This window comes from Lissotriton vulgaris, chromosome 2_1 (genome assembly GCF_964263255.1).
Source record: "Lissotriton vulgaris chromosome 2_1, aLisVul1.2, whole genome shotgun sequence".
NCBI classification, from domain to species: Eukaryota; Metazoa; Chordata; class Amphibia; order Caudata; family Salamandridae; genus Lissotriton; species Lissotriton vulgaris.
In genome coordinates, this window is record NC_141687.1 from 762,752,484 (window position 1) to 762,767,714 (window position 15,231).

The following is a 15,231-nucleotide window of genomic DNA, read 5'->3' on the forward strand; positions in this document are numbered from 1 at the left end:
AGGACAACTTTCCCAAATTGGACTTTACTCTGGTCTCTTAAAATGCAGCCATTCTGCAAATTAATCATTGTGGCAGTGAAATATATTGGAGAAAGGGTGCAAAGTGGGTTTCAACTTCGATTGAATCTAGCAAAGAATACCAGACCAGATCCTCAGAATGTTAACAGGTCAAGTATTCAATTGTTTAAGTACAAACATGCAGGTTTGAGGAACCATGTGTATTTATGTAGCATTACTGTGACTTTAACTTCACCTTTTTACAGAAAAGAGAGATTTGAAACCTAATTTAATCCAAACATTTATATCCAAATGAGAACCATCAATGGTTATCCTAGAATTATTTCTAGGTACTTCTAGAATCGTTTTGCTGGTTAATTGCAAATGATGGCTTCAATTTTAAAGATGGAGAATCTGAAAGAGGTAACTATGGGCCTACTAATAAACATATTTGTGGAAATTGCACTAGATCTTAATTTTGGTCCTAGCAAACAATATATTTGCAAATAAAATATGATATTTCCTAAAATTCCTTGCCATCTGGACTGCCACATTTTGCACCAGATAGAGTTTATAGATGCCCTTCTATAAAAGACTACTATACAACACATTACCATGGTCCAATAAAGAGTCACCAGGGTTTCTATTGCTATTGACTGCCATGCCATGGGGCTCAATAGCCAGACACTCGTACATTTCCCCTGTTTAAAATTGCCAGGCTTAGATACAAAACTTATGTGGGAGAGGGGAGTGCAGGAGAATCTGTTCCACTTGTTCCAAATTCAATGAAGAACATTTAATCTTCGGACAAAGTGTGATTTGTCAAATATAAGGCTGGTAAATGTCAATCAAATTCCTAATGCTTCTAATAGCATGAGGTTATATTGATGATCTCAGTTTTTCCTTCATGTAGCAGCAACCAGTTGTTCTTCATCAACACTTTCTCACAAACATTTTATTAGGGTTGCGACAGGTTCATCAATGGTGAAATATTGCCGATCATTGTCTGCATGAGACTGCAGCTATATTCTTGGATCCCTGAAAAAGGCAATCACCAAAGTTAAATGGATGTTAAACATAGCAGGTCGGGGGTATCTTTGGCTAGTTCCAAAATGACACCCAAGCAGCAGAGTTCTTTGCTATCCCTGCTCTTGCTGCCTCATGGCCAGAATTTACAAATGTCCTTATCCAAGGTTTTCCCTTGGACTAAATCAATAGAGGGAAGACAGAATGTAAATATATCTCGATTCAGTGTCAGATGCTGCAGGCAGAGTAAACAAGATGACTAAGGACACTTTTCCTTCACTCTCGTGTTCTATGATCTTATCCCACATCTGTAGCATCACTGCCTTCATCCTTTAATTGTGGAGCAGACCAGCTTGGCCAATATGTGACAGACTAAACTGACCCTAGCTGTTCACAGACTATAATGTGTAGTTCTCCATTTTTTCAGATCATGGCTTCTACAGAACAATTTAGCTGAGCTATTTTAAACTTAAATGGTTTCATTCATGGCTCAAACTCTTCTAGAGAATGAAGGCTTCCGACTTTAGCATGACATTTCTAAGATGTCTTTCAGAGTCTTTCTCAGTCTTCTGCAAGAATAAAAAGTGTTGCACACTTTAATGGAAATGTGTTTGGGAGATCTCCCGTATTTGGAATACACTGTCAAAGAATAAACTGAGATAAATACAAAAAAAGGGAATGGAATAGGCCTATTGTGTAGATGTTCCTAGGAAAGATATTTATTAGGTGTTCCCTTGATCACGTTGGGGTCATGGAGAAACGTCTGAAATGACTGCCCTGACTGACAATTAAGGCTAATCTGACATTCCTTGTTAATGCTAAACAGACACATAGACAGCATATAGATAAGTACATGCAGTCTTTGTCTAGATGGCCTTCTCAAATCCGGATCATCTACTATATGTTATTATTGAAAAATGTGTCTTCTCCATTGAAAGAAGAATTCTTATCTTCATAATTGGTGTAGCCAAGGAATGTAGAACATGTTATTGTAAGCCAGAAACATATTTAATCAATCTATCTCTCTCTTGTTTTCTGTTTAGGAGAAACATGCCTTCCATTGTGTGGTGGCTCGTCTTCTTATTAGAGTGCCAGACACATTTTGCGCAGGACTTCAATGAAGACAAAAGAAATGGAGCTAGAAGATTTAAACCTAAGGCACTTATATCAAATGCTGTGGACAAATATCCCCTTCTCAGTAATCTAGGTAAATGTATGGAATTTCTGTAAGGCTTGCCTGTAATCCAAAAGACTTCATGAAATGTTAATTTATAGTATTGCAATTAATGCATATGGTAGTTAACACTCTAGAAGTCAAAATATTCTGCCAAACATGATCAATCACAAAATCAAATATTAGTCAATTGCACTTAATATCATGTTTGTGCTAGTCCGTAGAGAATCATACTGTAGGTAATGGCCACAGATTTAAGTTTACTAGTGTTTGGGCATGGTTACGTATTATCTAATCAAGTCTCTTCATTCATAATTTTTTTCCAGATGAAGACTGTATCCTAGAACTGACATTTGCACTGGACAGTTCAGAAAGTGCTAGTGCCTACAAAAAAGAAAAACAGTTTGTGTCAGACACAGTGGATAGACTAAGAGGAATGCAACTGCCATCTAAGCGCAATTTCAGTTGGAGGATGGCTTTGATCCAGTACAGTAGCACTGTCTTGACGGAGCAATCTTTCCGAGACTGGAAAGGCCCAGACAATTTCAAAGAACGTATTGCTCCCATCTCCTACATCGGCCATGGGACCTACACAACCTATGCGATAACCAACCTCACGCAACTGTACATGACGGAAGGGACCCAGAACAGCGTGAAGGTGGCCATTGTACTGACTGATGGGAGGGATCACCCAAGGAATCCGGACATCTCGACCGCCAGCATCAATGCCAAAAACAATGGCATCAAATTCTTTATGGTAGGACTGTCCCATGTGGCAGAGGAAAGATCGAATGCAGAGAAGCTTCATCGGCTGGCGAGTGCCCCATCCACCAGATTTGTGTATAACCTGAAGGATGAAAAAATTGTGGAGAAAATCCTCAAGGAAGTGGTATGTATCAGTCAGTTTCTGTAAAAGCCGTAAAACTGTCACTAGGCATTGCTTCACATGTTAGCGAGAAGTTAGAAAAAATGTAATATTGCATGTAACTTTTTCACAGGTTTCAGCTTCATTGTGAAATGTAGTCTTCTACTTCATTATCATCATCATCATATGATCCATTTGTTTTAGGACAAAAATAAATTTACACGTAGTAATTGCTCAAACCAAAACACTAAAAGGAAGAGCACTTAATTAGTCAGACGAGTGATATATTTGGTGAGACCCACTTTAGATTTTGCAAATATTTTCTTTAACACACTTTAGCTTTAAAGTCTCTATTTTGTTGTCAATTTGTTACAATGTCACATAGCAAACAAATTTAGGTATTGGATGGTGGTAATGAGTACCTCGAAACCCTGCTGTTTGTCTCCTGAAGTCTTTTTAATAGGCAAAGGCAAAATGTTATAATCTTTCTGAGTGACTATATATTGAAAATATATGCTGATTTTCCTTCTAAGCCGATGGTGAACTCAGTAATGGGATCCTGTTTTTTTAACAGTAAAAAAAACACTCTTAATATCACCTCAAAATATTATCAATAAACCTAAACCAAGTTGATATATCAATGCACCAATATCATTTTTTCAAAATTCATATGTTTTGTAGCTCTTTCTGAACAGATTTGAAAATACTGATGCAACCCAAATGATCGTTGCAGTCACGAATTGAATCAAGATTTGGTTCACATTACCACAATATACTTACCCATGCATTTTTGTTTTTGCCATTCTAAGATCTTAGCAGTAAATACATTAGACAGAGCAACACAGACGCATAACCTGCTATAAACTATATGTTAAGGATCTCATGAAGAGTGTGTATACGGGTTATCTACAGCACTGAGAGACACCAATAAACATTGTAATATGACTGCATTGCAGGAATTGATGAAGACATCAGACTGATGAGAACTTGTCTATCCAGGACAGCACTGGATCTGAATACAATGGTTGCCCGATGGCCTCAATGTAGTGGGGTCTGACCAATTATGGTCTTCTTTATAGAATAACGTCTATTAACAAAATAAAGACTGGTCATAGGACAAACAAGTCCAGGTGTATGCCTAGACCTCCATCAAAGCAAAGCTTCCATTGCCCCAAATGATGCACTGCCCCAGTGGATGCCAATCTTTCACTCACCTAGGCAGCAAAGCCCTTGCTTCAGTCAAAGGGGAGGACCTGAATATAGCACATTTTATTCAATTTATTTTGAGGTACTGAGATTAAGGAAGATTTTGATTCTTTTTTGCTGGAAGGTGCCTAAGACTCCACCATTTTATCAGGTCTGCTGTTTTAACTTGATGAAAACACTTTGACCCTAATTAGAATTTAAGAGACATTCTTAACATTTAATGGCATGGACTGTATTAATTACTAAGTGCTCTACATTTTAATAGAATATGGAACGTCCTTCCAGCCCCAATCAAAGACTTCAGCCAAAGATGTCAACATTTGTCACAGCCATGAAGCAACACTTGATATATGGTAGCTTGTGTGAACATTGCACTTGCATAACTTTCTGTGACATTGATTCCACCCATGGTAGCATTATTATAGTTTTTAATAACAGATATATATTTTATCTTTAGTATTAAAGTGTCCTAAACTTTAAATACAAGTAGTAATTATGAGGTCAGCATTACATTTATTCTGAAGCGGCCGGTGTTTGTGATTAGTGGAAGGGTGGCCGGATGGTTAGGGGGCATGAGGGTCGCGAAGGGAGGGGGCAAAAGTTTAAAAAACTTACCTTCAGTTGACTGTGTTGCTCTCCTCTTCTTCGGTACAGACTCCCAGAATGCACTGTGGCTAATCCTTAAACTGCTCTCATAAGAGAGCAGCTTCGAGATTGGCCTGAGTGCCCTCAATTTGTGCTTTAGGAACACTGGGAGTCTGTGCCTGCTTTCTCCAACCCTAGCAATGCAGCTGGGGTTGGAGAGAGCTCCACTTCGCATATCGGATTGGCGGGCCTGAGACTGCCGGCCAAACCTTCATGCGTAGTAAAGGAAGTGCATTACTACTCCCCTCAGTGCTGTCACCCCGACGACTCAGAAAGAAAGGAGAAATAAAACAAGTGTAATTTTATTTTTCCTTTCCTGCCCTTTTTTTGGGGGGGGGGGGGCAAAGCTCCTCATACATAGCGGTGGAGCTGCTGCTGCATTTATAGAAAAAACACATTTTTAAAAGGGCACAAATTCTGAATTACATTTCAGACTTTTTACCTTCATGGTCTTGTTCTAAATACATCAGAATACTTTATATGGATTTTTATTTACTCAAGATCCTCTCAACTACAGGGGTCATTGCGCAGTGTTGGTTGGGCCGCTGCCCAACAGGCCCTTGCAGGTTCAGTTACCTAGCCACAGTGTTGACACAAATAATCACAGTATTGTAGATGCTAATGTGGAATCACAAGCATCAAAGCATGAGTCTTAATAGTGTTCACACTGAGAGTAGAACCAATTTCAGAGATGAAAGTTCAATGTCCTTAGGACTGCAACTGTTCAAACCTGTAAGACATTGGGGAGCATTGTCTCTGAAAATCAGAAACTTCAAGACACATGCTCCCTTATATCCTGCACTACTACAGATTGATAACTTGTAAAACACTAAATATAAAGAAGGTCACGGGGATCAGACTACAAAATACAGATAATAAATATGAAGGCTTGTACAGCCCATTGTATTCCCCAAATTGGTCCCTCAACATAATCCTGCTGACAAGCTGGGGTTTTACTTCCCTTTCAGGTGTTTTTAGAGAAGCTTTAGGCCTCATAATATATAATATAATATAATATAATATAATATAATATAATATAATATAATATAATATAATATAATGTATTATGATAGGTTATGATTGCTTAACAAAGATATCTACCATGAAACTTGAGAAAATGTATTGATCAGATATATCATTTTTTTCTCTTTCTTGGCAAATCCTGTAACTCACAGTAGATTCATAATTTTCATACAGGAAACCATATGATGTCAATAATATGGTTAGTGGCTGGAAAGGCCACATTACTGGCCGAAGATACACGGTTAACTAGCCCTTGTCGAAAGCAACGGGATGAAGATCCACAATTAGCTCTTATGTGGTGTCTAGCCTATTTCCATTCACCAGTGCAGCAGCTTTCAAGGATTATTGGCACCTTATCACCGAGGTTCTTGATGCTAAGGGGCCTACATTTTCAGAGAGTGCTGACAGTTACCTTTTCTTTTTAAGAGATCAGGAATGGACAGGCATTTTATTTCACCGAGCATTTCCCTGCTGGGCTGAGCCCTGGGAGGCAGGTTTTGAAAGCCCAGGGCCACTCCTGGTGCTTCCATCACTTTCCTCAGCTCCCCAAGGTCAATTACAACAGACAAAGAGAAGCTACAAGAGAGAGAAAGAGAGGGGGAAGGGGGAAGCTAGTGAGAAAGCGATCAGAGAGAGAGGAGAGATGGAGAGAGAATGGATGGATGGAAAGAGAGACACTGTGCAAGGAGAGGAAGGGAGTGGGAATGGTTAGATCATTTTAGCAGGGCTGCTTATGGTTTCCCAGTTCAGCCCAGGAACTGATTGAATCCCAAGCAGTGAAATAGGCACTTCCACTGTTCTCTGAATGAGGAGACTTTGTAATGTAGCGACCTCTTCATCTCGGTCTACCAGCATATGTTCTGCAGTGCTGCACTGCAAAATATCAGTTGCTGCTTTACCTTTCAGGCATGAACTCTAGACCGAGAGCGTGGAATACCAGACGCTCCACCATTCCTCTCTCCAGCTGCTCATACACAGTAGAGCGCTCTTCACCAACCTCATGGAAATCCCTAAGGCATCCTTCACATGCTCAGTGAGGGACAGTCAAATCCAAGATACAGCGAATCTACTACCATAGTGTGGTAAAGTTTATCCTGAAAAGTAGCATGAAGGGAGGTGGCGAGAAGATGCTCGGAGGACTGTTAGGTGGTTGACTCTGTACCACTTTGATTTATGTGGTACATTTTAGCGTAATTAACCAATTATTTCATAAACCACCGCCTTCGTCTGCACAAAGCTACAACTAAACCCCCTTTCTATTGGCCCTGCGCCATCTGACCTGTAGACACTGCACGTGGTCCCCATAAAAAGAGGTCCAAGGATATTCTCTGGTGACATAAAGAGATGGATCAGCAGTGGAAGAGTCTAACAGCAGTGTGAAGAAAAAAGACATTACATTAAATATATTTTCCCTCCAAATGATATGTTTAGACAACCCAAATGTAAATCATTAGGTTTACAAGCAGATTGGATTCTTAGTAAAAAGCCAAATTGGTATATCATCGAGAAAGGATTGGGTCTCCGGGGTGAATCCTCCAAGTTACTCTGCTACCATGGCCATTCTCCTATTGCTCCGGGGTTCTTAAGGATATTTTTCTCAGTGTCAGACATTTTATCACAACATTTGCAGAATGTTGTTTTTTAATTGTTAAAGTGATGTTGTAGCCCTGGATGCATTGGCGCTCTAACAGGCACCCGAGAACATCTTTTGGTGTCAATCAGAAGAGATGCAGCCTGCTGACATTCTTTTCAAAAGCGATATCACATCAACTTTTTAAAGCACAGACTAGATATTACAGTATATTTTTCGTCTCAAAATGTACATGTGCCTTTTCCAAGCACGTGGCCATAAATAATGCTCTATACCACCAGTTGTAGGTGACTGCTCATATTACACCCTTGGTTGCCTCCCTCCACTCTTGAGATGACAAGTTTACCAGTAGCCTGTTGAAAATTTACGGTCTGCTGAGTGACTCCACTGGGCATTATATCCACAGGGTAATTGCCTTTTTTTCTTATAACTGGCAATAAATTACATCAACATGCACGCGAGGCACCTACTCAACCCACTTTTTTTTAACACTGACAAACACAGAAAGAGTGAACGGATACATTTTAACCATTTGACTCCCTGCCAAAATTGTTTGCATGCATATTCATTTTGTTTGATACTTTAAAATTGGAAATGAAAGGCCAAAACAGTGAGCATTTTTAGGAGGTCAATCTGATACCTATGTCCTATGACTTTGCGCCAAAGCACTAAAACACTAATGGATCTTAGCAATAGCATGAAACCCGTATTTTAAATTGGCAGTCACTTCTAGTGGAGGAGTACGGGTATCATTTGTTCTGATGTAGGAAGTGCAGTAATACTCAGTGAATCTTCCATAGATACCATCTGCATTCCGTCTGTGGCAAGGCCTTGTTTTTAAATTGCTCTTTCAAGTAGACATATAGAATTCGGTCAACTATAAACTTGACCCGATTGTTTGCTGAGGCCACAAAGGGGTTTAGAAAAAAAGAAAAACAAATGGTGTACAAAACATGGATCACCCACAACCAGTACCAATGAAAATCATGACCACTACTCTTTCAAATGATAACCCTGGGCTGTACATGCTTGCAGGCTGGACCTGCCTCATTCCAAATTGTGACCTAGAGGTGTGCTTATGAGATTATTTTGTATGTATATTTTGATATGATACAAGAGTGTTTCTTGCAATGAAGGCAGAGTGCTCATGCAGTGATGTGATTTGTATGACTGATATGAGGGACATGGAAGATGGCTTGTAGCGGGGTTCAGATCTCACGTTAGGGCAATGGGAATTCCAGAGTCTAGGTCCTTGTACACATATAAAGGATTATTGGTTCATTGGATGAGTGGGCATAAAGCAGAGAAGCCTTAATTTGGGAGCCCACCAGAGGTCACCCTTTCTATTACTCTCCAGGCATCTCTTTAAAATCATCTGTGGAATTGTTCTTCCATGCCCAAATACCAAGGTGAAATGTGTTTTGAAAAACACAGAAAACAGTCAAAATTTTAGCTAACTATGTCTGGGGCATTTATCATGTTTTGACTAATCCATAAGGTAACGGCGTTTCAAAATACACAATTCCTCAGAGTATTGGAAGCCACGTTTTTGTGGTGTAGGGAAAACATCCGTTTCGTTATCTGTTTCTTATCATGGGCTAATTGCACCTTCACCACGCCAAATGTTAGTTTTTTTTAGTACTGCACTCATACAGTATTTAAAATTATGTATATCAGAACAGCGACTAAGTACTGCAGTGCTTAATAGCTCTACTATACAGCAATCGCTCTAAATAGAATTACATTGTGGTTCAGCACCCATTCGTAAAATCTATTTTGCACACAAATTCCAAAACAATTCAAAAAAGATTATATACTGTAAACCACATGCCTGAAGGGTTGAGTACCAGGACATAACTCAAAGCAAAAGTTATGGGGTTTTGTGGTGTTAATGCCGGTATCATAATAACACCTTTTGTTGTCTGAGTGGTGAAGTGTGCAGACGGTGTAATTCCAAAACGTTCACAAGGTATTATTATTTTACATAAGAGTGAAATAGCTCTGTTCATGAAAACTTGTGCCTTATGCTTGCTTGTACTGGTGCACTGCAGGTGGAGACGTGGAAAGGAATTTGAAATATCACTAAAACGGTCATATTTTAGCTCAAGTTCCATTGGTGTTTTGCACCGACCCAGGTGTTTTGGTATTGCTTTAGAAAGACAGAATACATTCATGCCTATGACTCTGGCTTCCTATATTTTAGACAGGATGTGCTAAAGAAACGATAAATAAATTACAAGTGTTTCAGGGCTTAAAGGAAACGTGTGTTGAAACTTGAATTTAAGGGACAGAAGAATTTGAAACATTTGAAGGGCAATATTGAAGTAGGATGTTCGAAAAGAGTAGAGATGACAGACATCATGTAATACTGTCTTACATTATGTTTTTGAATGTCGAAGTTAATTTACTTTTCAGGCAAAAAGTGAAGAACTCGTCACGGGCTGCTTTTAATTCTAGACAGCAATGTATACCACCTGGTTACAAATTGCTTCGAGGCCTATGTAACCTGCGTGCCAGAGAAATATTAATATCATGTCTTGGTGCCGCCATATGTGGCCAGTCATTAGTCATCAGCCATAGTTCCCCCTCAATATAACCAGAACAAGAGGGAAAACTGTCAGTATGTCCCTCCACATTGTAAGAAAACATTTGTACAGAGTGTATCCACAGGTGTCAAGAGTGTTTGCAAAGCGATGAGCTAATTTAAGCTCTAGTAAAAATTCACAGTGTCAACTGATTTGCATGTCCATAATTTAAAGACTGAATATCACTTTCTGTCTTTGCTTAGGTCAGATGGTCCTTCTTCTATGTTTGTATGTTTTTAAACCTGGTTTTCCCTTCCAAGGCCTAGAAATAAACAATTAACCTTTGTGCAGTTTTGAACCAGCAACAACATATTCCTGTAAACTTCTCTAACTGCTTCTCCAGGTCGCTCTTTCACAACCCAGACCCCACAGACACTGCTTGTGTCATGTAGCAAACTAATTTGGCCTGCTCCTGTTAAACAGACGTCCATACTCTCCCCTGTCACATTCAGTCTCTACATGGACCTGCTGGGTGCTCTACCCACCGATGAAAGCATCAATGTTTACCAAGATGCGGAGGGTGTACGACTCTACTTGATAATCTCCTCTGCTTCAGACACACAACACCTCCAGCATGCCTAAACATCATCAAGTCTGGCACCTACCTGAGGCTCAATCCAACCAAGACAGAATCACTAAGAACAGCAAACAAGAAACAGTTAAAACTTGGTTTTATGATATGAACTTTGATGGCTTGGAACCCCTACCTTCCTCAAATGCTGAGTCACTTAGAGCACACTGGATACCAACCTCACCATCAAGTAACACATTGCCAAAAAACAAAGACAATTTTAGAACTCCTATTCAAGTCCTTGTACTCTTGCCTCAGGTTGGTGGTAACCCTCTGCTCCATGGCCTCCCCAACTCCACACTGGCACCTCTTGGGGGCATCATACACACTGCATCACTTCTAATCCAGGACCTGAAGAAAGATAATCCCACCACCCCCATCCTATGGAACTTTATTGCCGGTCCCACCATCTTTAACGCCTTAACTGCGGCCGTTATTTCGACACAGTGCGGGCGTTCTAAAAGGTGGGCCGGTAGATCTCTCCAATTCAACCACACATTAGTTGGGATGGCATTGTCACTTATCACAGACCTGCTTAAGGTACTTTCTGATCTCCATAAGTTGTTACTACTTCTTCTGAGAGAATATCAAAGGTGATTACTAATAGTTTCATAATGTCATTTGCAATTTTATCAGTTTAGAATCTGTATGTTGGTATAACAGCTTTTAAAACATTAATGTTGTTTTACCCGTTGAAAATTCATTGAGATGAATAAATCTACTTTCCCCTCAATAAATTCTCATAAATATATGCCTTGACCAGAGACATAGCAAGGGTGGCATAGGCCATAATGCAAGGTTATAAAATGGCCCCTACTCCCATTTGCGTAGTTAGAGGGCCCCCACACAACCTGAGCCTCCGTGCCACTGCACCTGCTGCATTAATTATATCTATGCCCTTCGTCTTCAGAAGGCTTCCTATTCCATATTTTAATTTAGAGTTATCTACCAGTGTTTACGAGGAAAGGAGCAGTGAGGGTTTTCATAGATTACTCTCCAGCACAAGTCCGATTGGAAAAAATGCATGTGTGACTTACCCTGGCATAGGTGCCTGAGCGCAGTGGGATCTGTAGGTGTTTTTATCCAAGACGGGTGGCTTACAGACTTAACTTCCATTTAGTATCTCCTTAATCAAGAGATTTTTTTATTACTGTGGCCAGAGAAAACATGTGGTTAGCACTTACATGGCTCCTGACCAGTCTCTTGTAACTGCTTCCTGGGAGCACAAATAGACTGGTGCTGATGCAATTGTTGCCCTGAGGTTTCTATTTGAACAGTCTTTAGTAGCTCACCTATTAGAAGATTGGAAAGTCGAAAGCTTAATTGAAGACAATGGAGTGGCTCAGAGCAAAAGTATTTGGACTGAAGGATCCTAAGGTGGACTGTCTTTTTTCAATATGGTGAATAATTGAATAGACTATCCAACACCTACAACAACTAACAGTACTACCTGCCATTTAAAAATGCATATTTTATGATTTCCATGTTCATACTCAGATGACTCTACTGGGGGCCTTATTATGGTAATTGAGCACTTTTATTGTTTGCTCCAGTCACACCTTTTAAAAGGTGCACCGGGCGCTAACAGTGAAAATGCGCCCCTTTACCATGAATGTGTTGTTGACAGGGCAGCCAAACTTGTGCTGCCCTGGGAGCAGCGCATTCCTGTGAAAATCGGAGTGGCTGCCTTACAGCCGCTCCGTGTTTTCACAGTGCGGGCGGTGTCCTGCCTCCACCTTTGAAGAGGATTAGAGATCCCCTTGCAGGTGGGTGCAGTCAGTGACTGCACCCGCCTGCAAGGGGATGTCTGGGGGGATGGCATGGGACCCCTTTTCCCACCTCCAGAGGGCTGCCATCACGGTGCGCACTCACAGTGCGCCACCATTTAGATGGCGCACTCTCAGTGCACCTCCTGAGGGTTTTTTGCCTCTGCTCCCACAGTGGCGCAGAGGCAAAGGAATTGCCTCATTTGCATGTGGCATGCCTCCATACAAATGAAGGAACGCTCCCTTGAAGATAGCGCTGGTGCTTTATGTGTGGCATCGCTATTGGTATTGCAGAAGGGGCTGCACTAGTGGTAAATATTCTTCTGTCGCATTATTTTCAATTTACACAGTTTCTAGTAAAGACACCAGTCTGTACACAGGGTGGATGGATCTAAAAAAGACTACATGAAAGTAATATATGTAAAATTAAAAACACCCAAATACATCATCCTCTCAAAACCACATTAGGCCCATTTATAGACATAGTACTGGAAGAGAGAGGAGAGTATAAAGCATTTATGTCAATTCAGTAGAAGTTCTGTAGAAATTAATGAGTGTGGATAAACCTATATGAAGAAAAGCAGAGAAGTTGGGGGGCTATGGCGAATCCCGCCAGCACGTAGTCCCAGGTGAGCTCCGTACTGCGTCTGCCGATGCCGTTGTTCCTTGTGCTGCTTGAAGGGGGAGATTAAGTGTACAGAGCCGAGGCGGAGGCAACTTGAAAGGCGTCTGGCTCGGTCCTGTCTCCTTGCTCTGGTGTCATAAGCCAAACACATTGCTCACAGCACGGAGAAGCTGCTTGAAATGTCGAGGGTGGCGTACAGAGCGTCTGAGACGGCTTCCAAAACTCAGGCTTCCTGATTGAAAAGCACTCGCTGCACTGGGGGTTATTTGGATATGGTGAGAGAGAATTGAGTATTTTTCAGTGGAGCCCTACTTGGCTGCTGGATTTAAAAGGTGAATGGCTACAGGGGAGAGAGAGACTTGCTTCACCCGGTAAGCATGCTGGGAGTGAAAAGGGAGTGGACGGCTACCTCGGGACATTATTGCATTTAAACTAAGTACAAATTTCTAAAATCAAGAGGGTGGACTTTTTTTTTCTTCTTTTTTTGTGCTTTAAAGAAAAAGTATGAGAAATCATTTAAAAATGAATAATGTATTGGCTCAACCGGATGTTAATATGGCGCCTAAATCCATATCTCGCACTAGACAGCTAAAGATGGCCTCTGCAACATCAAGAGTTGAGCAAACACAAAAAGCTCGCCTTGGATCAGCCCCAATCGCCAGCCGCATTAGTTCTGAGGATGAACAGGGTGAGGGCGATCAGGGAGTTCAGGGGGCCAGTAGCCAAGCGAGGGCTTAAAGCCCAAGCCAGAGACAAACACATTTAACTTCAAAGGTACTAGAAGGTGGTGACTAATCATCTGGACTGGCAGCAGGGGGAGAAAGTCTTGATAGTAACTCCCCGGTGGTGAATCAGGATGGAACCGGGTATCAGGAGAACGCTCTGAAAAACCCATCCAGTACGCCTCTGGGCAAGGTGAAGGAATATTCATTATTTGCAGAATCAAAAGCACCTCCGATTCCTCCTCCACAGCACCTACTCCCTTTATCACATCAGGCATCAGAACAGGGTACACTAGGTGCACAGTATGCATAGGATGCACAGGGTAGGCAGTCTTAACCCTGTCTTCAGCCAACTATGCAGGAACCCCCACTACTTTTACGACCATTTGAGAATCCATCGTTATCATCATTGTTGTCTGCAGCAGACGATGGAAATTTGGTATTAAGTCAAACTCAGCATTTGGAGATAGGGACTACCTTTCAGTGCGATATAAAAGCTTTGCTTAACATCATTCTTGATCAGATAAGAGAAATAAAACCCACTCAAGCAACCAAGATAGCTGCACTTCATGTAAGTTTAACAAAAATCGAAGAGGTAGTTGGATCCTATCCGGCAAGATTGTAGAATGCTGAATCAAAAATCTCACTCCTGAAAGATCAGTTGACAGTGATGCAGCAGCAGGTCTCAATAGATAAAAAGCTGAAAAATTGACTGGATACCAAGATAGAAGAACTGGAAAATCACTCCGATGTTCAAATCTGCGGGTAGCTGGAGTCCCCGAAGGTTGCGAAGGATCACAAGCACTCCAGCGGGTCGAATCTTTTATTAAAGAAAACATCCTCCCTGAGTTCTCAGGTGATCCCAAGATTACACGGGCACATAGAGTCCCTGCACAGCCATTCCATAATTCAAAACTACCCAGAACTATCTTAGTGAACTTTGCGGACTATCGAGTAAAGGAGCAGATTTTGACCAGAGCAATTCAGAAGAAACACTTTTCCACTCGTGATGTCCCAAACTGCAGCATTTTTTCAGATATGAGTGCAGCTGCAGCGCGTCGTCATAAGGAGTTTGTAAAGCTCCTATATTTGTTTAAAGTGCAGGGGGCTCAAGCGGCCATTGCCCAACAATTGAAATTACGGGTCTTGGTCCAAGGAAAGTTTCAAATGTTCACTAGCCTTGATGAAGCTCGGGAGCTATTACAAAAAATTATTAAAGAGACTGGACTATTCGTCATGATGGACATTGTTTTTTCCCCGTTTTTTATGTCTCTCTTCTCTCTATTTTTCCTTTACGGGACGGGACCAGGTGAGGGGTCACATTAGGGGGTACATGCGGGGGCAGGCACGAGGTAAGGCGGGCAATTCCTCATCTGCCGCAGGTAGGAAGGGTCTCAGGTGAGTGGTGAGGGGTGGGGGAGGAGTATGGGCACAG

The 15,231-nt window shown here is 41.2% G+C and overlaps 1 protein-coding gene across 1 annotated transcript in view; it reads left to right on the forward strand.

Moving 5' to 3' along the window:
- LOC147731114 (uncharacterized) overlaps positions 1–15,231 on the forward strand; it is a 247,222-nt gene that overhangs the window by 14,294 nt on the left and 217,697 nt on the right. The window contains exons 2-3 of the mRNA XM_086956074.1: positions 2,067–2,230; positions 2,524–3,086. Coding sequence (XP_086812200.1) covers positions 2,074–2,230; positions 2,524–3,086 — 720 coding nt within the window. The 5' untranslated portion in view covers positions 2,067–2,073. The remainder of the gene's footprint in view (positions 1–2,066; positions 2,231–2,523; positions 3,087–15,231) is intronic.